The sequence below is a fragment of the Sinohyriopsis cumingii genome, chromosome 4 (assembly GCF_028554795.1).
Source record: "Sinohyriopsis cumingii isolate HCF-2022 chromosome 4, ASM2855479v2, whole genome shotgun sequence".
Lineage (NCBI taxonomy): Eukaryota > Metazoa > Mollusca > Bivalvia > Unionida > Unionidae > Sinohyriopsis > Sinohyriopsis cumingii.
Genome location: NC_142964.1, coordinates 97,732,684 through 97,757,369, shown reverse-complemented (window position 1 = coordinate 97,757,369; position 24,686 = coordinate 97,732,684). Strand labels below are relative to the sequence as shown.

The 24,686-nt window shown below is 32.5% G+C and overlaps 1 protein-coding gene across 1 annotated transcript in view; it reads left to right on the top strand.

The window, feature by feature from the left end:
* Positions 1-24,686, top strand: part of LOC149801736 (uncharacterized) — a 97,045-nt gene that overhangs the window by 53,062 nt on the left and 19,297 nt on the right. Inside the window, exons 14-16 of the mRNA XM_089956840.1 lie at positions 10,733-11,161; positions 14,713-14,808; positions 24,141-24,173. Of these exons, the coding sequence (XP_089812966.1) occupies positions 10,733-11,161; positions 14,713-14,808; positions 24,141-24,173 (558 nt within the window). The remainder of the gene's footprint in view (positions 1-10,732; positions 11,162-14,712; positions 14,809-24,140; positions 24,174-24,686) is intronic.

Sequence of the window (24,686 nt, the reverse complement as noted above, 5' to 3'; positions counted from 1 at the left end):
CTTAGTTTGACCTGGTGGGACCTATCATCCCAAAAGGCTTAGTTTGACCTGGTGGGACCTATCATCCCAAAGGGTTTAGTTTGACCTGGTGGGACCTATCATCCCAAAAGGCTTAGTTTGACCTGCTGGGACCTATCATCCCAAAAGGCTTAGTTTGACCTGGTGGGACCTATCATCCCAAAGGGTTTAGTTTGACCTGGTGGGACCTATCATCCCAAAGGGCTTAGCTTGACCTGGTGGAACCTATCATCCCAAAGGTCTTAGCTTGACCTGGTGGAACCTATCATCCCAAAGGGTTTAGTTTGACCTGGTGGGACCTATCATCCCAAAGGGCTTAGTTTGACCTGCTGGGACCTATCATCCCAAAAGGCTTAGTTTGACCTGGTGGAACCTATCATCCCAAAGGTCTTAGCTTGACCTGGTGGAACCTATCATCCTAAAGGGTTTAGTTTGACCTGGTGGGACCTATCATCCCAAAGGGCTTAGTTTGACCTGCTGGGACCTATCATCCCAAAAGGCTTAGCTTGACCTGGTGGAACCTATCATCCCAAAGGGTTTAGTTTGACCTGGTGGGACCTATCATCCCAAAGGGTTTAGTTTGACCTGGTGGGACCTATCATCCCAAAGGGCTTAGTTTGACCTGGTGAGACCTGTAGCAGCAGCAGAACAGACTACCTTCCTATGTCATTTAGCAGCTTCTGAGTCACACAGTCAATTGGCTGGATTTGTAGGAATAAGTTTTCCTGGTCAGCATATTGGAATCACTACTCCAGCATGTATATTTTTCATGAGTTGAAAGCTGCTTGACATACCTTTGGAGACCAGAGAGAAGACCTTCTTTTGACTGAGTCACGTTGTTTGAAGAAATAAATTTCTTCAATAATACTAACCTGATAATAATTACAAATGGTTACATCCTGTTTGCAGAATGAACATTCCACACCAGGTACAGGTAAAACCCATTATAACACAATTCATTATAAAGCAGTTCTGCTTATAACACAATGGCAGCATGGCTCCCATTTTTTAATTTAAGGTGACCTCCCTGTTTAACATCCCAAATACATGCTTTTAGAAAAGCCAATTATTCATATCCCTAGCACATTTTTAATCCCAGCACTGCGTTTAATATTGACTTAACTTCCCCATGCATCATTTCCATCATATTGGCATGTATACAATTCAAAACTGAAGTATATTTGATATCTGATGAAACCTGGCAAACAAAACAATATATAAATAATATATGATCAAGAGGGTAGTAAAAATGGATGACATTGAAATTTCAGTGCACATCTTCTATGGGGAAGTTTTTCGAAACATTTGTTATCACGATCCTGCTTATATTGTGATGTTATTCTTTGAACACCGAGCATTGCATTATAATGGATTTTACCTGTATTTAACTTGTAACATCATATATCAAATAAGCATCTCAAACAAACTGTTACTGCCAGGAAAGTGATTTTCCTTGATACAGTGAAGATTTTCCCTTATGGTTGTAGAATTTTCCTTGATGTCCAAACCCTATGTGGATCAATGACAATCAATGCCTGCTATTGCAGTGAGCTGACAGGTTGATATAATTTAATACCAAATTGCATAAACTATCCCATTTGGAACATCCTTATCTCTTTCCTTTATGAATCAGATATCAATGACACTATAAAAAAGACTTGGTAATCATAGACAGTGACATTTCCCTGACTGGTAAGTTTTTGATAGAGAAATATCTGGCTCAATATGCAAAGCAATCCATGTTCTTATAAAATGACAGGATTCAAAACTATGCAATCAGTGAAGTTTTAACAATGAATGAAAAACTTGCATTTTTAATTTATGTTGTTTCTGCTACTTTGTAATGCAAAAATTGAAGAAATCTTTTAGTTTCAAGGACACGAACCTATTGCTTTTGTTGCCCTTAGCAATGACACATCATTTAGACAATGTGACATCATGTTATTATGACAATAACAACCATGGGTTTGATGGCAGTTCAAAAGTGCCATTGTTTTTCATGCAAGGTTTTTTTCTTTCTAGTATGCAATTAAAAAGGCTGATGACATTGCAGCTGTAAACAATAGCATAACCAGAACAGGAACAATCTTACAACTTTACCCATAAGCCCTTGAGGCTGCCATTACAAACCTCATATTTTGAACTTATACTTGTCCTTTCAGTAGGCAGGGTTTGGCTTTGCCTTTTTCATCATTATTAATACTACCTTTCAGTAGGCAGGGTTTGGCTTTGCCTTTTTCATCATTATTAATACTACCTTTCAGTAGGCAGGGTTTGACTTTGTCTTTTTCATCATTATTAATACTACCTTTCAGTAGGCAGGGTTTGGCTTTGTCTTTTTCATCATTATTAATACTATTATTTTTTATTAAAAAGGCATTTAAGGAAGTTTATTTTTAAAATAATAGAGTGAACAGGTAGAACAAGGAAGTACAGATTTTCCATTTCACTCCTAGCAGATTCTGATTTTCCATGATATGTGTACAGATTTTCTCATTTAGAAGATTCTTGAAAGAATCAAAGATTGTGGTAAGTATTTTTTTTATAAATTTAGTATTACTTTATGAGTGTGAAACTTTAGAAGCTTTCAAATTTAGCAAAAATGCAGTAAAATAGGCCTATAATTTTGCATCATATTTTTTTCTATCAAAGATCACTTATTAATTAGGAATATCATATATTAATTGTAGTTTTTGTTACTTATGCTCACAAAAGAAGAAAGTAAAGCTGCTCACAGTTTTTGCCAGGTATTCCAGTTCTGATTTAAGCAAATGTTTTTTTGTAATGACATGCTCACTAGTAATTTATGACAGTATGAATATTCAAATTTACCCATTTAAAGATAACAATATTTAGTCATGAACTGGTATATTTAGTTTAGTTCAGACCATGATTTTTGCTAGGAATTAGCATGATTTTGTATTTTCCTAAGGATTAACATTATTTTTCTTAGGATTAGCATGGTTTTAAATTTTATAAGGATTAGCATGGTTTTAAATTTTAATAAGGATTAGCATGTTAAATTTTTTAATGAGAATTAGCATGGTTTAAATTTTAATAAGGATTAGCATGGTTTAAACTTTTTATAAGGATTAGCATGGTTTAAGTTTTTAATAAGGATTAGCATAATTTTTATATAAGAATTAACATTATTTTATTAAGAATTAACATTATTTTGCAACAGTTGTAGTTTGAAGCCCTCTATATATATATATATATATATATATATATATATATATATATATATATATATATATATATATATATATATATATATATATATAGGACATGCACCAAAAACATTGTAATTCTGTGTCCAGGTACAAATTGCAAGGACAAAATGTAAATTATCACAATGTTTTATTAAAATTTTTGAAAATTTTATTTCAGCAATATAGAGATTCATTTTCACATTTTTATAAATATAGAAATAAATATTTAAATGTAAAAGGAGGAAAAGACTATACAGGTTGGAATGGTCATTTGTAATATAGATTAGACTACATCTTTATAATGAACAAAAAAAACATTAATTTTTTCTTAATTACCTGCTTTATATTGCCTGTATGTATCCCATTATTGTTCAAATCTCCTAAATTTGACCACTGCACCATACACATTGGAACACTATAGGTTACAGTGACTTCTGAAGATAACTAAGGAATTATGGGTAAAGCAAATGTAAACATCATCAAATGGGTACGTACTCTATATACTTGCTTAGAAGTCAAGTCCAACTGCAACCAACACAAACCCTGATCTGTTGCTTCATAATGCATCAGTATATCAGGGCCTTAGTAGCATTGTTATATGTTCTGTTGACAGTCCTAACAAACTTCATAGACCTTGAGCTGACAGCACATTATGTTGAGAGCAGATGTACCTGACTTGTAAGCGAGTATGTACTATTCTTTAAAAATCACTGAACCTGAAAATTGTTTTTAAAATTAAATATGAATTTTATATTTCCACTAAAAATTTTAAATTCCAGAAAAATGCCCAGTAATGTCTGAATTGGAATTGAATCTGATCAAAAGACATCTTTACAACCATTTCAAGAAAAGGAGCTTGTGATAGAACAACAAAAGAGAGAGCCAATTTACACCAGCACTACCATGGCTGAAGTTGAGCCCAAAGTCAAGCAACCAGCTATTTCAAAGATGCAGTTGCAGAATTAAACACTAATATCATCATGATCCAGAGCCACTCACTGATACAGTTACAGTGAATGTCCATACAGGTGGAATTACAAAATGAAACTCATTGCAACAGATGTGTCATGAGATGGATTCGATGTGGAGAGATCGATTCAGAGAATGACTTGTAAAAACACCAAGTGAACCACATAGATTGATGTATCTGTGATGAAAATGGAAAAAAATATACATCAACAAAAAGAATAAATATGCATACAAAGTCAGTCCATGAAGAAGGTTATGCACACTACAAATGTAAAGTTTGTTACAAAACTTTTCAAGAAATTGGCAATTATAATGGCCATGTCAGCTCCAGCCATGGAATTGAAACCTACAACAAATGTAAGAAGGGATCTTGTAGAAGTCCATGTTACAGAGATGTCACTCCAAAACATGTTCTGGATGAAAGAAAGGTTCACATGTGAACTGTGCAGTGCTGTGTTTTCTTGAAAGAAGACATTAGAAGAACACAAGTGGGGTATACATCACACGTAACCATCCTACTCTTATTCTTGTGGACATAAATCCTTCTAATAGAGATCAGCACCGTCCAAACACATAAAATCATTTCATCTCATATAATAGTGATAAGCACTGTCCAAACATATAAAATCATTTGATCTCAAATCCTTCTAATAGAGATCAGCACCATGCAAACACATACAATCATTTGATCTCAAATCCTTCTAATAGAGATCAACACCGTCCAAACACATAAAATCGTTTTATCTCAATTTCTTCTAATAGAGATCAGCACCTTCCAAACACATAAAATCATTTGATCTCATATCCTGCTAGTCAGGAATTTTAGTTACCTCCTCTCATTAACATTGAAGTGTACGACATTCATCTCTTGGGTGGAATTCTTGAATTCCACTTTTACCTTATGATGGTGCAAACTGTTCACTAACATCTATATTTTTTCTCCTGGGATTATTTTGTTTTCATTCCAGAATATCCAGTATGATATGAATCCAATATGATATTAATCCAGTATGATATGAATCCAGAAAAGATTATGGTCTGAAGCGTTAAAAATAAAAACATACTTCATGTCAAGTCATCATTGCATAATACCAAACATAACATCATTGTATAATACCAAACATAACATCATTGTATAATACCAAAGATAACATTACTGCATAATGCCAAACATAACATTGCACAATACCAGTCATAACATCATTTCATAATACCAAACATAATGTTACATAATACCAAAGATAATAATCAATGTATAATGCCAAACATAATGTCATTGCATAATACAAAACATAACATCAATGTATAATGCCAAACATAAAATCATTGCATAATACCAAGTATAGTATCATTTCATAATACATGTACCAAGTATAACATCATTTCATAATACAAAACATAACATTACATAATACCAAACATAAAATTGCACAATACCAAACATAACATTGCATAATACCAAAAAAATTGCATAATAATAATAATAATAATAATGAGGACTTTGTATAGTGCCTAATCTTTAGAAGCTCTAAGCGCTTTACAACTTTAGACAACACCTATAAGATAAAAAAACTTATAATGATATGATTACAAAAACAAACACCATGAAATTAGAAAACATTAAAAAACATGCTGAGAATATTTAAGGTAGGAAACAAGTGTTTTAGTGGCATCAGCTGAAAGATATTTGCGAATTGAGCTGATGTGTCTCAGCTCAAGATATACAGCCTTGCATATGTTCATGACATGTTGGTGCAATGTGAGAGTACTGTCCAGAGTAACACCTAGGTTTCATACTGATTGTGTGAATTTAATGTTGGTGTTGCTGATATTTATTGTTTGAGGTAAAGGATGTGAATGAGAAAGTCTTTATGTTGTGATCAGAATGGCCTCAGTTTTATCATCATTCATCTGCAGCTTGTTACATGTCATCCATGGTTTCACATCAGAAATGCACCTCTCTACACCTTGGATGGTAGCATCAACTTCAGTTGGGTGGCTAGATTTGTATATTTGGGTGTCATCAGCGTACAATTGGTGAGACACTGGATGATGATCTATGACACTTGAGAGCGAAAGAGTGTGCAGAATGAAGAGAACAGGTCCAAGAACAGACCCATGTGGAACACCACAACATAGATCAACTGGGCTGGAGTGTATTCCATTTGCAGACACAATTTGTGTCCTGTTGACCAAGTAGGACTTGAACCACAGTAAGGCTGTATCATGAATGCCAAATATATACTGGATACGGTGAAGTAATATATCATGGTCTATTGTGTCAAATGCTGCAGACAAATCAAGGAGGGTGAGGACTGTAATCTTTCCGCTATCCAACGCATAGAGAATGTCATTAGCTACTTTTAGAAGAGTAGTTTGAGTACTGTAGCAAGGGCGATATGCAGATTGTACATTACTAAAAAGACTGTTTGAATTTAGATGAGATACAAGCTGGGATAGAACAACCTTTTTTAAGATTTTTGAAATGAATGGGAGATTAGAAACTGGGCGGTAGTTCTTTAAATCGTTATGGTCTAGTGTTGGTTTCTTTAGCAGAGGCTTTACAATGGCAGTTTTGAAAAATGATGGGAATTCCCTGGATGAGAGAGAGGTATTAATAACATCAGTTAGTGAAGGCAATACTGGATCTAAGCACTCAAGCAGCAGTGATGTTGGAATTGGATCAAGTTCACATGACTTTGGTGCACTCTTCATCAGGAGTGTATGTAGGAAATCCATAGAGACAGGTTCAAATGCTGCATAATACCAACCATAACAACAACTGCATAATACAAAGCATAACATCATAAAATGGACAGATGCAACAAGTATTAAACTGTACATATTGTTTCTTTACAGTAATTATGTTGTGTTTTTAGAGAATGTGGATTTTAGTCATTGATAAAACATTTTTTACTGTTCTGCAATATACAAAGTCACATGATTTTAATATAGATACTCCATTCATTGTCCACCACTTTTCATAAAAAAGGCAAACATTAAATTGGTTTTGTCTATCTGTCAATCAATCCATCCATCTATCCAGCATTTGATTTTGCACAGTAATACCCTCAATTATTTTGGGATTTCAACATGATTCGGTATGCTACTTGACAGTTGACGTAATTCTGTATGCTGCTTGACAGTTGACATAATTCTGTATGCTACTTGACAAGACCTTAAATGAGTTCATTTGTCAGCCTTCTGTATCAAACCTGTCACCAGTGACCACTCATGGGAAAAGGCAAAACTGGCAGTTGCACACAGGTGATCACTGTACACAGGTTCACCTTTTAAATTTGGTTTCTGAACAAATACCATGCAGTGAATATTATTATTATTATTATTATTATTATTATTATTATCAAGGATGTTTTATGTGCACAGTACAACAAAATAATAACTATGCATATATATTCTCTCCTAAATTTATGTTCCACTCAAGATCACTGTATCCTGCTCACTTTAATCCATTCTGTATAAGAAATGATCATTGACTTTACAATACACACTGATCATTGACTTTACAATACACACTGATCATTGACTTTACAATACACACTGATCATTAGTTTACAATACACACTGATCATTGACTTTACAATACACACTGATCATTGACTTTACAATACACACTGATCATTGACTTTACAATACACACTGATCATTAGTTTACAATACACACTGATCATTGACTTTACAATACACACTGATCATTGACTTTACAATACACACTGATCATTAGTTTACAATACACACTGATCATTGACTTTACAATGCACACTGATCATTAGTTTGTTTACAATATAAAAACAATATCTAAATTATTCAGGAGTCAAAGACAGTCATCTTATCTGAAGAACTTGCAGTGAACAGAAAATTGTTGTTGTGACCCATCAACCATAGTTTTTAGTGTTGAATGATCCCTGATCAAAATGAAAAGGGACATAACTCATATCTCTTCTCAAATACGAACTTTATTCTTCAGAGACAGTGACAGGCAAATAGATTAAGATATCTAATTATACCTGTCACACTGGTACAAAAAGGTAATTTTCATTTCTGCTGTGATAACAGAACTACTTTTCCCACCATTCAACAAATGAATTGCTTTCACCTAATAATAAAATGTACCTCACTTTCAAATTTAATATAATGACGCCTTTGAGTTACACTGTCATTGTGACTGGAGTACATTGAGTACAAGTGAGATCATAAATGTTTACACATTGATTCACATAATGTTCCTTTATCTAATGCCTTCATCATTAAGCAATAATTCAGTTTGCATCGACTGAACAGTAAATGTAGATATGTTCTAGTGGCTGCTTAACATGGAGAAACCATCGTTTGGTTAGTAATCACCTGGCTGCAGACCATGGATGCCAGGCAGCCTTTAAATACAGAACATTTATATAGGAAATTTGCTGAGGGGAAATTAGAATGGCCATTGTAAACAGGTGACCACTGAGTAAAGGTGATTCTTAAGACAGGTTTGTCTTTAGTACAGTACTCAAGACATCAAAGATTTCTTTACCCATTTTCCAAATGGTAAAACTTAAAACCTTTGAATACATTATTTTGCATTGGTTCATGGAATGTAATATGGCACACTGTATTCATTTATCTATAGAAAGAGCAGTGATTGGATCTATTGATGCCTTTGTAGTCTACATTTTGAACCTAGGATGGAAGAAAGTTTGCAAATAATTCTTGTTGTCTTACAGACCCATTCCATTCTTCGACATTGTCAAAATTACCTGCTATAGAAAAATGTGCATGGTTATCTAATGTGATTTCTAAAATACATAAACATGAAAACCAATCAGGTTTCAATGACTTTTGTGAAGTCTAGTCAAATTTTGACTATTGCAGTATTTCATAGGGAAATTTTGACTATTACAATATTTCATAGGGGAAATTTTGACTACAGTAAAACCTGTCTTGAGAGACCAATGCTATGAAAGACCACCTGTCTTGAGAGACCAGGTTCTTCATTTATTGATTATATAGTGTTATGACCTGTTATGAGACCACCTGCCATGAGAGACCATTATGTTTTGGCAGAAGGGGTGGCATTTTAAGACAGGTTCCACTGTGTTGCATTAATTCATTGGACAAAGTTTGACTAAGTGCAATTTTTCATAGGTCAAATTTGGACTAATGTAATATTTCATAGGGAAAATCTGCAAATACAAACTACAAAAGCTGTTAAAATTATCAAAATACCTTGTAAAATTGTATTTTGATGCTCCATTCAACAGCATTTTTGAATCAAAAGACCAGATGAAAATTGTATGCATTCTCAGAAAAGCAGGGGTGACATTTCACATATCTGACATCAGCCCTTGAGTAAGTATATGCACTCTTTTTGTCATAAACAGGGGTATATATGACTAGCAACATTCATTATCACTTCTCCCACTCCCACAAGTTTGTCTTTTAAGAATAAAATTTGTCATTGCCTCTCCTCCCTTAGTAGCTGAAGGATTTTATTGAAATTCTGAAGACCAGATATGGGGTTAATGCAGATGTACAATCCAATTTATTTTTCTTCCATTAGCCAATCTTTTAGGGAAATTTCTTGAAACTTTGTTGAAGATATGGAATATTGAGAATTAAGCTTTTCATAACGTCACCTGCTAAACCGCTTGACGTATTGAATTATTCCTGCACATCAGCAAAACACAAGGATATTGTCAAAGACCGTGTTTGTCATCCTGTCCCTCTGTCCGTCTCTCCCTCTGTCAGTCTATCTCTCCTCTCAGTCTGTCCCTGTGTCTGTCCTGCTGTCAGTCTGTACCTGTGTCTGTCTGTCCCTCTGTCAGCATGTACCTGTGTCTCTCTGTCCCTCTGTCAGTCTGTCCCTGTGTCTGTCCCTCTGTCAGGCTGTACCTGTGTCTGTCTATCTCTCTGTCAGTCTGTCCCTGTGACTGTCTGTCCCTCTGTCAGCCATTTTCATCAAAGACAAAGCTTGTCATGACTTCTAGATGACATGAAACTTTGTTGGCTAGATATGTGTTTGGTGATGTTGATGTGCAATAAGATTTTACTTTTTCCTCTTACCCATGTTTTGGGGGAAATTTCTTAATAAATAAGGGTATTTTGAGAATGTATTTCTCCTCCCAACCTTAGACTTGGAGGGTTATATGGGACAATGTAGGTTATATAGAGTGCATGAAGATGAAGGGTCCATTTATTGGAAGAGTTTGTGAAAAATTGTCCAAAAGGGGAATTTGGGGAGAATTTAGTTTGTTTATTTGGTATTTATGAAGTTCTCTGCAATATTACTGCTAGACATTCACAGATATATAGAATATAGGTCTTGAGAGATGTTGAGTATACGTATATGTAGTTTGCAATATAAAGAACAACATAGTGATCAGAACAGGCATGTACATAAATATAGATGCCTGTGATTGCATGTATGACTAATTATTATTATGTGTAATTTTAATGTATCATTATTATTGTTATTATTATTATTATTATTAATTGATTTTTCCCCCCATTTCTTTAAACTGCTTCGACAGTACCACCACCTCCTCCCCCTATCTCCAGCTTAGAGAAGCTCACCCAAACCTCCCCCACTTCATCAACAAGTGGACCCATTCGAAAGTCTCAATTGCTACAAACAGTCCATGAGATACCTCCTATTCAGGAAGAACTAAAAAATGCACTGATGAAACGAGCAGCTTTAATAACAGATGGATCCATCAGACAGGAACCCACAGTTCCATCAACTCTCACATCACAAAGGTTACAACAAACAACCATTTCACCTAAAATTCTTGGTCAGGGGCAGCGATGGAATCCAGGTCAAGTTCAGAGTCAAGGTCAGTCAAAGGAGCCAGTCGAGTCAGGGGTGGAGACGAAGCTGCATCATTCATTTGCATCAATTAGACGGAAGTTTGATGTACCAAAGCCAGCTATTACGGATCAGACTTTCAAACCTGAAAAAGGTATGTTTGCTAATGTTCAGAATCTACAGTTGAATTGAAACTGATCTGGATTATGGAACTGAAGTGTAAATCAAAAGTCTTAAAGACATATAATAATGCCAACATCAATCTAAGTGTGTCCTAATACTCGAATATCTTCATTGGTTTGATTTTAAAATCATTGTTTCCTTGACTATGATGAATAGTACTAAGTTGCCCAGTTTGAAAGTAATTTGATCAAAACACTGATTTCCACCATTCTTTTGAAAGTAAAAGGAAAACTTAGCATTTTTATTGTGATGAAAATAAAGTATGCAGTATACTATTCGGATCAATTAAATAAATGTGATGTACTGGAATATTAATTGTTTATTAGGACATTAATCACTCAGACCAGTTTCTAATTAAGAAACATTTCTGCATTAGCAATTAATTGGATACATTTCAGCTCCATTCTTCCAAATAAGATTCAAAGATTTGCTCCTTTTCTTTTGTAGATTTTAAATTTTAAAGTTACTTATCAACTGCCTAATCTTCATCATAAAAATCATGATTGAAGGATATCCCACTAAACACCGCTAACATCTATCATTAATCATGATTGAAGGATATCCCACTAAACACCGCTAACATCTATCACTAACCATGACTGAAGGATATCCCACTAAACACCGCTAACATCTATCACTAATCATGATTGAAGGATATCCCACTAAACACCGCTAACATCTATCACTAATCATGATTGAAGGATATCCCACTAAACACCGCTAACGTCTATCACTAATCATGATTGAAGGATATCCCACTAAACAATGCTAACACTGCTAACATCTATCACTAATCATGACTGAAGGATACCCCACTAAACACTGCTAACATCTATCATTAATCATGATTGAAGGATATCCCACTAAACACCGCTAACATCTATCACTAATCATGATTGAAGGATATCCCACTAAACACCGCTAACATCTATCACTAATCATGATTGAAGGATATCCCAATAAACACAGCTAACATCTATTACTAATCATGATTGAAGGATATCCCACTGAACACCACTAACATCTATCACATTTGGGAAAAGCATCACATGTGGTGGAAGGAACAAAACATGATCACCATATATATAAAGGCACGTCCATGCTTACTAACTTCGAATGTACAGCTCTTCCCATTTTAATGTGCCTCATTTTAACACAGTTCTGGATATAAAGTGGTGCTACTTTTGACCCCATCACCAAAATCACAGCAATGTATAACAATAAGGTTTGAAAGAAACAAGGCAAAACTTAATCTTATATCTTAATTTCCTTTTCAAAACACTGTGATTTAGACATTTTTGATAGTGCCTGTTATAGCACTGTTTTGTCTATTACATTATCCTCAGTATAAAACAGTTCCACATATACCGCAATTCTCTATATAACATGGTTTGGCACATTATGGACCTTATCAACTTCGTTATTATGAGGATGGGCTGTACTAACATTCCAGATGAGAAAGTGAATGTTGTTAGTAACTTAGCCCCAGATGAGATGGAATGTATGCCAATACAGTATATTTAGGTGTTGAGAAAGTTTGCCAGTAGATTCCCATGTGTTGGTGGATCATCCTGGGAATTGTATGGGATTTTCCTCCATGAAAAATACTGGCTGACATGTATAGCCTATCATGTACTGAAAGATAATGTGAAACCCAAAAGTACAATAAAAATAACATGTACAAATGGATTGGAGAACTTAATAGTGTTCCTGGACCCCATAAATTCAGTTGTCTTTTTTTTTGCATCAAGATAGTTTTGACACTCTTATGACCAGGCAAATATTTTACGATTTTTAATTTTTAACCTAGCCCGCTGGCCCATTATACAATATATGCAAAGAAAAAAATCACCCCAAACACACATGTATATATGTGTTTATATTAAATATATTTTCTTATCAACACAGCAAATGGTATATAAATAATGCAACTCTGTGTATAACAAAATGATTTTGCATTGACATAAAGCCATAATTGTTTCTGTATATGGATATGTATACACTGTACCAAGGTTTGTCTAAATACTTTTCTCTTAGATTTTTTGAAAATGCATGAATTGCTAAAATTAGCCCCACTGCCACAGAATCTAATCATTTTACAAAAATGTTGTGGATTATCTCTCACAGACACATGTCCTATGTTCTCTTGATATTTTTCTTTCCTTACAAACATATTTGAATTTATTTCTTGCATGCAGCTCCAGATTAACATGGGAGTTAACTTATTTTTTAAACCTTTGCTATTTGCACACTCAGTATCCCACCAAATACATTGACAGGACAGTTTGTACATAGGTTAGGGTACTAGTATATACATTCATTCAAGTTTGATTGAAGTGATCAAAATTAGTTACAAATTTTAAGATGAAAAATGTGCAGAAAATTTACGAAACTAGAAAATTTTGAGACTGGTTATAAAAAAAATTAATTTTCTAGCATGTGAAATTTATGACCTTTTATCCAGTCTACCAAAGTTTTGTCAGATATTGTGCTTTGATAATGTGCATACATAAAATCCAATATTTTCCGTCAAAATTATGTCTTTTATTTGATGGCTTTGAAACATTATTTTTTTAATAATATTTTTGGGGCCAGAGTACACTTTGTAACTTGCATCCTTTGTTCACTGTTTACCATTGTCGTTCACTCTTTCCATATCACAAGACAATTTTTTTTATATCAAGTACTCAACTGGGACCTTTGGTCCAAAAATGAAATAAGTAGTTTCTTTTATCTTATTTCAGCAAGACTTTGTACAGACAGAAAACATGTTTTATTAAGTTACAGATTTCTAAATTCCCACTATAATTTTGGTTCCCTACTTGAGATGTCCCTCCAAAGAAAGGCCACTTTGCCTGATACCAAGATAGCATACTTTAACCATTTATGTTCCCTTTATTTTGAGGTCACATTTTTGTTTACACCTTACAAGAGGGGGGCCACTATCTTTTTACTGACTAACTATATTGGAATCAATCTATGCTGAAGCCAAGAGAGCCAATACAAATGTTCCTTAAAAAAACAATTGTTCAAAGCACAAAATATATGTTTGTAATACTATACAGCTTTTTTTCAGACTCAAGGTAATAACATCATGTTAACATTTGCTACATCTAACTTCATTATGAATAAATTCCACTTTATTTTATTCTAAAAATTAAAATTTGCATTAAATATATTTTATAAATAACATATTCACAAGCTTATTTGTAAAACTGCATCTATCATAAACCTCCTTTAATAAGCCCATATTTGATAATAAGTCCATCCACTACTGTTAGAAAAAAAATGGCAAATCTACAAGACAGCTTTTCTGTCATAAGACAGGTTGTCTTATTAAAACAAAAATTGTATGATATTAACCCCCTGGGCTTATTACTGGATTATTTGTGTCTACCTCAGCATTGACTCTTACCTGCAGCCATAGGTGTCAATACTAACCAGTAACTGCTTCAGTTGGCAGGGCTTCAAACAGTGGGGATTGTGAATATGATGACACTGCTATAATCACAAATGTTTCAGCAAAGTCCAGTGGGTCTTCTGATAACATTCCACATTACAAGGATCCTAGACGGAGAGCTAGTGAGCCAGTCCTTCCAGGGAAGACAATTGGAGCAGGTAAAAATAATATTTTATAATGTATTTACATAAATTTTTTATGGAAGTTTTTTTTTTTTTTTTTTTAGAGTTTAGTATTGCTAGACCAACCAATAGTTTTCAGTTCAAACTCTGGTTCATTTCATCAGGTTTTCAGTTCCTGATTTACCTCTCCTGAAAAAAGTATCCATAATCTTTTGAGTTAATCTTCAGCATTTTTTTATTTTTGGTATCTGAAATATGTCACATGATGATTTGCCCCTAGAAATACAACAAACATTACAAATATTGATGGCTTTATACATTTAATTATCAATTTTGTTATCTGTACACATCGGCATTAGGAAAGCAGTTTATTTCATGCCATCAATTTAATATGCTGAAAGTTGCACATAAAATGATCAAACACAAGATGGGGACACAAATATCAAGGGAGGTTATTATGAAACCTGGAAATATATGAAAAGTGACCTTTGGGTTGTAAATAGCAATATAAAGTTTTCTAAGTGTGATAATAAATGGACCATTAACCAAACTGTTCAGACTAATAGACAGTTCAGTAAAGATTAACTTCATTTGATGTTACTGTAACTACAGATACTGTTGTTACTATTGTCATTATTATTCAATTCTTTACCATTATTTGCCTCTCAAATATAACCATATCATTGCGCAGTAAAACTTCCATCAGCAAAACTGTGTTGAGATTTAAAAAATTAGCTGATTTATAGAGACTGCCAGTTTAAAAAAGTTTGATTATTTATACTACTACCATGACTAAAAGGACTTACTTCGGACAAAAATGTATGGGTGGTCTCAAGAATGCCAGTACATAGAGGATCCAGCTTGTGGAAGTTTCAGTGTTATAAATGTTTATGATTCCTGTTGTAATGAATATATGTGATGAACATTCAGTCTATATTCAGCTACAAACTTCATGTTCATATTATAGAAATATGCTGAAAGATCATATAAAAAAAACCCAACATAAATCTCATAAAGGAGGTAACTCAAATTTTCCAACTTGATTCAAGGTTTGACAGTAGGAGTTGTTTCCCTTAACTTTTCTTGCTACAGGTACTTTGTTTTCTGTTAAAATGCAGTTTTATTTCAGTCAACTCTCTAAGAACACTTGGAAATATTTAAAAAATAAATCAGACATTAAGCATATGATAAAGCTAAATTGGTTTGCCCTAGGCTGGAGTAGCCATGTTAGGAGTATGTCATCCAAGTGTTCAGTCATTAAACATTGATATAGATATTATTCTTAATTTTTGTGTACTTGTCTTGGTTTTCTTGCATAGCGAGCTGCATTAGATAGACTGTGTACTTGTCTTTGTTTTCTTGCATAGTGAGTTCCATTAGATAGACAGACTGTGTTCTTATCTTGGTTTTGTTGTGTAGAGAATTACATTAGAAAGACTGTACTTATCTTGGTTTCCTTGCATAGAGAACTACATTAGATAGAATCTCTCTATTTTTGTCTTGGATTTTCTTGCATAGAGAGTTGCATTAGATAGACTGTGTATTTGTCTTGGGTTCTTGCATGGAGAATGTCATTAGATAGATTCTGTGTGTTTTTGTCTTGGTTTTCTTGTACAGCAAATTGCATTAGATGAAGTCTGATGTTTCTTTGTCTATGCTTTCTTGCATAGAGTATTACATTAGACAGAATCTCTGTGTTTTTGTCTTGGTTTTCTTGCATTGAAAATTACATTACATGGACTCTGTGTTTTTGTCTTGCTTCCCTTGAAAGAGAATTATGTTAGATAGAATGCTGGTGTTGCAGGAAGGAGAAAATGAACGAAACAAGCAAATGGATGATTCTAACATAAACTATAATCTCAGTATTGAGTCAGAATGAAGATGAAATTCATGGCCTCTATATATACAAACTTCATTAAAAAAGAATTTATAAAATCTCAACCAGCAATATTTAAAGCATCAATTGTTTATATCTAAGAATTGGGTTGAACCTATGTTTTTTGTTTTTTTTATGCAACATTTTAGTTGTATCTGTCGAGCTGTGTCCATAAGTTTTAGACAGAAAGATTAAAGTTGTGAAAACTTAGACTGGCTTGTGCTCAAAAATAAATCTTGTATGACATACATGAAAATTTCTTATCCTTTTGCATGGAAAGGCTTGTTAAAATAAATTAAAATATTTCTGTACAAAAACTAAATTTAATTTTCTCTTTTCATTTAATAAAGATATTCAGTCACTGAATATGTCTTTCTAATAAACAATTGATTAAAGCCAACAATACTTTTCAAACTCAATTGTGCAATTATATCATTGCCATTAATGTAAATCCAACAATACTTTTCAAACTCAATTGTGCACTTATAGCATTGCCATTAATGTAAATCTAACAATACTTTTCAAACTCAATTGTGCAATTATAGCATTGCCATTAATGTAAATCTAACAATACTTTTCAAACTCAATTGTGCAATTATAGCATTGCCATTAATGTAAATCTAACAATACTTTTCAAACTCAATTGTGCAATTATATCATTGCCATTAATGTAAATCTAACAATACTTTTCAAACTCAATTGTGCAATTATAGCATTGCCATTAATGTAAATCTAACAATACTTTTCAAACTCAATTGTGCAATTATAGCATTGCCATTAATGTAAATCTAACAATACTTTTCAAACTCAGTTGTGCAATTATAGCATTGCCATTAATGTAAATCTAACAATACTTTTCAAACTCAGTTGTGCAATTATAGCATTGCCATTAATGTAAATCTAACAATACTTTTCAAACTCAATTGTGCAATTATAGCATTGCCATTAATGTAAATCTAACAATACTTTTCAAACTCAATTGTGCAATTATAGCATTGCCATTAATGTAAATCTAACAATACTTTTCAAACTCAATTGTGCAATTATAGCATTGCCTTAATTAAATCCAACAATACTTTTCAAACTCAACTGTGCAATTATAGCATTGCCATTAATGTAAATCTAACAATACTTTTCAAACTCAATTGTGCAATTATAGCATTGCCTTAATTAAATCCAACAATACTTTTCAAACTCAACTGTGCAATTATAGCATTGCCATTAATGTAAATCTAACAATACTTTTCAAACTCAATTGTGCAATTATAGCATTGCCATTAATGTAAATCTAACAATACTTTTCAAACTCAATTGTGCAATTATAGCATTGCCATTAATGTAAATCTAACAATACTTTTCAAACTCAATTGTGCAATTATAGCATTGCCTTAATTAAATCCAACAATACTTTTCAAACTCAACTGTGCAATTATAGCATTGCCATTAATGTAAATCTAACAATACTTTTCAAACTCAATTGTGCAATTATAGCATTGCCATTAATGTAAATCTAACAATACTTTTCAAACTCAACTGTGCAATTATAGCATTGCCATTAATGTAAATCTAACAATACTTTTCAAACTCAACTGTGCAATTATAGCATTGCCATTAATGTAAATCTAACAATACTTTTCAAACTCAACTGTGCAATTATAGCATTGCCATTAATGTAAATCTAACAATACTTTTCAAACTCAATTGTGCAATTATAGCATTGCCATTAATGTAAATCTAACAATACTTTTCAAACTCAACTGTGCAATTATAGCATTGCCATTAATGTAAATCTAACAATACTTTTCAAACTCAACTGTGCAATTATAGCATTGCCATTAATGTAAATCTAACAATACTTTTCAAACTCAACTGTGCAATTATAGCATTGCCATTAATGTAAATCTAACAATACTTTTCAAACTCAATTGTGCAATTATAGCATTGCCATTAATGTAAATCTAACAATACTTTTCAAACTCAATTGTGCAATTATAGCATTGCCTTAATTAAATCCAACAATACTTTTCAAACTCAATTGTGCAATTATAGCATTGCCTTAATTAAATCCAACAATACTTTTCAAACTCAACTGTGCAATTATAGCATTGCCATTAATGTAAATCTAACAATACTTTTCAAACTCAATTGTGCAATTATAGCATTGCCTTAATTAAATCCAACAATACTTTTCAAACTCAATTGTGCAATTATAGCATTGCCATTAATGTAAATCTAACAATACTTTTCAAACTCAATTGTGCACTTATAGCATTGCCATTAATGTAAATCTAACAATACTTTTCAAACTCAATTGTGCAATTATAGCATTGCCATTAATGTAAATCTAACAATACTTTTCAAACTCAATTGTGCAATTATAGCATTGCCTTAATTAAATCCAACAATACTTTTCAAACTCAACTGTGCAATTATAGCATTGCCATTAATGTAAATCTAACAATACTTTTCAAACTCAATTGTGCAATTATAGCATTGCCTTAATTAAATCCAACAATACTTTTCAAACTCAATTGTGCAATTATAGCATTGCCATTAATGTAAATCTAACAATACTTTTCAAACTCAGTTGTGCAATTATAGAATTGCCTTAATTAAATCCAACAATAATTTTCAAACTCAATTGTGCAATTATAGCATTGCCATTAATGTAAATCTAACAATACTTTTCAAACTCAGTTGTGCAATTATAGAATTGCCTTAATTAAATCCAACAATAATTTTCAAACTCAATTGTGCAATTATAGCATTGCCATTAATGTAAATCTAACAATACTTTTCAAACTCAATTGTGCAATTATAGCATTGCCATTAATGTAAATCTAACAATACTTTTCAAACTCAATTGTGCAATTATAGCATTGCCATTAATGTAAATCTAACAATACTTTTCAAACTCAATTGTGCAATTATAGCATTGCCATTAATGTAAATCTAACAATACTTTTCAAACTCAATTGTGCAATTATAGCATTGCCATTAATGTAAATCTAACAATACTTTTCAAACTCAATTGTGCAATTATAGCATTGCCATTAATGTAAATCTAACAATACTTTTCAAACTCAATTGTGCAATTATAGCATTGCCATTAATGTAAATCTAACAATACTTTTCAAACTCAATTGTGCAATTATAGCATTGCCTTAATTAAATCCAACAATACTTTTCAAACTCAACTGTGCAATTATAGCATTGCCATTAATGTAAATCTAACAATACTTTTCAAACTCAATTGTGCAATTATAGCATTGCCATTAATGTAAATCTAACAATACTTTTCAAACTCAATTGTGCAATTATAGAATTGCCTTAATTAAATCCAACAATACTTTTCAAACTCAACTGTGCAATTATAGCATTGCCATTAATGTAAATCTAACAATACTTTTCAAACTCAATTGTGCAATTATAGCATTGCCATTAATGTAAATCTAACAATACTTTTCAAACTCAATTGTGCAATTATAGCATTGCCTTAATTAAATCCAACAATACTTTTCAAACTCAATTGTGCAATTATAGCATTGCCATTAATGTAAATCTAACAATACTTTTCAAACTCAGTTGTGCAATTATAGAATTGCCTTAATTAAATCCAACAATAATTTTCAAACTCAATTGTGCAATTATAGCATTGCCATTAATGTAAATCTAACAATACTTTTCAAACTCAGTTGTGCAATTATAGAATTGCCATTAATGTAAATCTAACAATACTTTTCAAACTCAGTTGTGCAATTATAGCATTGCCATTAATGTAAATCTAACAATACTTTTCAAACTCAATTGTGCAATTATATCATTGCCATTAATGTAAATCTAACAATACTTTTCAAACTCAATTGTGCAATTATAGCATTGCCATTAATGTAAATCTAACAATACTTTTCAAACTCAATTGTGCACTTATAGCATTGCCATTAATGTAAATCTAACAATACTTTTCAAACTCAATTGTGCAATTATATCATTGCCATTAATGTAAATCTAACAATACTTTTCAAACTCAGTTGTGCAATTATAGAATTGCCTTAATTAAATCCAACAATAATTTTCAAACTCAATTGTGCAATTATAGCATTGTCAGTATTGACTACATGATCAATGCCAAACATTGTAACTAGGTTGCATTTGGGATATAGAAACAGCATTTGTCATTGCCAAACATTGTAACTAGGTTGCATTTGGGATATAGAAACAGCATTTGTCATTGCCAAACATTGTAACTAGGTTGCATTTGGGATATAGAAACAGCATTTGTCATTGCCAAACATTGTAACTAGGTTGCATTTGGGATATAGAAACAGCATTTATCATTGCCAAACATTGTAACTAGGTTGCATTTGGGATATAGAAACAACATTTGTCATTGCCAAACATTGTAACTAGGTTGCATTTGGGATATAGAAACAGCATTTGTCATTGCCAAACATTGTAACTAGGTTGCATTTGGGATATAGAAACAGCATTTATCATTGCCAAACATTGTAACTAGGTTGCATTTGGGATATAGAAACAGCATTTATCATTGCCAAACATTGTAACTAGGTTGCATTTGGGATACACAAACAGCATTTTGACAGTAGGATAAATGGTGAAGGTTACTGTGACTGAAGAAAAATGGTTCACACACAATAACGTAGTTGTACTTCACAGACCTGGAACAAACTTTGTGAATGGCTGTCACTTGGGGCATGGAAAAAGACTATAGATGGGGTGGGTGGGTGACAAATTCAAAGGTCACAGACTAAAAGAATAAAAACATTTCTGAACATTAACTTATGATTCCAAATGATAGACCTAGACTAAAATTTCTGCATGGCTTGCAATTTGAGTAAGGCAGAAGCCTATAATTTTTGGCATCAAAATATCAAGGTCACTGTGATTAAAAAGTAAAAATTCATTCTGCAACAAATTTCAGTTCTCAGCCATGCATCATCACCAGAGTTTGTCGATGGCTTACACTATGGGTAAGAAAGAGGTTTAAGATCATGTTCACTGTGGCTGAGAAATGAAAAATGGTTTCTGCCCAAACAAATTCAGTTCTTTACCATATATCTTCACCAAAGTTTGTGGGTGACATACACTTTGGATAGGGGAAAAGCCTATTGATTTTGGGGTCAAAAGGGCAATTGTCAAGGTTATTGTGGCTCAAAGTAAAGTGGGTTATTCACAATAACTTTTGTTCTAAAGTAATTTCCTTGACCAAACTTTGGGGATGACTTGCAATTAGGATAATAAATAAACTTTTAGATTTTTGTGTCTGAAGGTCAGAGGTTATGGACATGGTGAGTCTAATTAATGGTTTCTGCACAGAAAGCTTAGTCAGATTCCTATACATGCAAGGGATTTGAAACAGCTGATCAATATCACAAAGACTCATTGAGATGGCATAATGACCAAATCAAGCAAGATTTAGTGCAAATGACAAATAAGTAACAGAAAGTGCAGAGGGCTGTTAATACATTGATCAAATAATAAGAAACATTTGATTGCAACTTTTATTTTTACACTTTAAGGGTAAACTATAAGACAGTCAAACCTCAAATGCTACAGATAAAATGAAGTAATTTACTTAGTTTTGTATTGTAAAAGCTTTAAACTTATGCACCTGTATAGTGATCTGATTGAAACATTTTGTTTGACCTGGCAAAGGTTACTACACGAATTGTAAGTACTTTCATAAGAAGTACCTGTCAAACTCACACTGAAAAATGGTGTCACGAACAAGTTGTTTTACCTGTGAGGTGAATCTGTTGTTTTATCCCCCTTCCCCCCACAAGGCTTGTTCTAAAAAACTTTATTTCATTTTAATCAGGATAAATTTCTTTCTAGTAATTGAAAATTTTGGAGGGATAGTAGGTGCCTGTCATTGCAATAAAAACTGGACCTAAATAGTTTTTAATCTATAAACCTATTTTTTGCTCAAACCAAAAAGAGTGTTATTTTTCTCCATCAAAACCTTTGTTTTTGCTTCAAGTTTTAAGACAATATTGATATGATTTAAATAAGCACAAGCATTTGTCCCTTATTTGAAAGTTATAAAGGGATCATCCCTGTAGTTTCTTGTAACTAACATTTAAATTTTGGTTTAGATTCATCAAAAATATGTTATAGGACTTAATTAATATGCAAACGAATCCAAGTTCTTTTTCAATAGTTGAAAGCTTAAAAGGGATCTGACTTGTTGATTTATGTTATAGAGTTTTAAAGTTTGGTTAATAGTGTAAACAATTCACCTGATGTAAGATGCACAATACTGCACTTGCCCAGGTAACTTCATGCATATGAGAGCTATAGTGCACATGGAATAATATGAAAGGTGAGAGAGTTTCCAAACCCTCTTTTAATATATAAGTTCCTCATTTAGTTCAAGATCACATTCCTTGACCAAAGATCAAGGGTTTTGTGACCAATGGCAATGATGCCCTCATGGTGCCTACATAAGGGACTATTAATCACAGGATAGACATATCATGAGGTGTTAATGGCATAAACAGTACTTATCTTTCTAGTTTATTCATGATGAATTAAGTACTCATAAACATTACTCATCTTCCTAGTTTAATCATTATGAATTAAATGCTCATAAACAGTACTCATCTTTCTAGTTTAATCATTATGAATTAAGTACTTATAAACATTACTCATCCTCCTAGTTTAATCATTATGAATTAAGTACTCATAAACAGTACTCATCTTTCTAGTTTAATCATTATGAATTAAGTACTCATAAACAGTAGTCATCTTTCTAGTTTAATAATTATGAATTAAGTACTTATAAACAGTATTCATCTTTCTAGTTTAATCATTATGAATTAAGTACTTATAAACATTACTCATCTTCCTAGTTTAATCATTATGAATTAAGTACTCATAAACAGTACTCATCTTTCTAGTTTAATCATTATGAATTAAGTACTCATAAACAGTAGTCATCTTTCTAGTTTAATCATTATGAATTAAGTACTTATAAACAGTATTCATCTTTCTAGTTTAATGATTATGAATTAAGTACTCATAACAGCACTCATCTTTCTAGTTTAATTAATATGAATTAAGTACTTATAAACAGTATTCATCTTTCTAGTTTAATGATTATGAATTAAGTACTCATAAACATTACTCATCTTCCCAGTTTAATCAATATGAAGGATAAGATCATGTTTTCATTAATATGTGCTGGTGTGCTTTGTCATCAGAGAGTTTGAAAAAAAACTAAGTGTAATGGTAATTTTGACTAAATCTAGTACAAATCACAGCACTGTGCTGTTTACCTAATTGAAACTAATTAGAATAGATTATTATAATTTTAGATTTCGGTCATGCACAATGTGAGAGACATGGAAATCTAAGAATTTCCTGTATTTCTATCAATCAATAGGTATGTCTGTCTATTGTTTTTTTTTTAATGTTGGGTTTTCAGTTTTCATCTCTGGTCCTACTCATTAATTAGTAATTTAAATTTCAGACTATGTTAATATGAGAACAGAAATTGAGACAGGTAACATTTTTATTTATTTTGAGATACGCGCTTTTGGTAGACTAATGTGTACTAGTGTGCTTTGTTGTCTGAAAGTAGGTAACTTTGCTAATATAATTAAGTTGCTTTTAACATTTACTAATCTTGCACAAATCCAAACAGGTTTCTGTTTGTTTGATGGAAGCCAGTTAGAAGATATTTTGCTTGTATCACAGTCAATTTGGCATGTATGAGAGGGGGTGAGAATATTTTAAAAAGTGCCAATATTTTTAATGGCTGTTATAACTTGACTTGATGTTTTGCACTAGGTCTGTAACACATCAGGAAATTTGGGCATTAGATGAATGTATTATATTTTCTACAAAGCCCAACAGTATTGGAGAAAACAACCAGAAATACTTTTTTCAGTCATTTAAAAAATCTTGGTAATTGTAGTACAGGTTATGGTCATCTTTCCTGTATTTTCCTCTCTGCACAGAAATAAATGAATCTGGATAATCTGGACAGTATTTTAGAGAATTCCAAGAAAGCTCA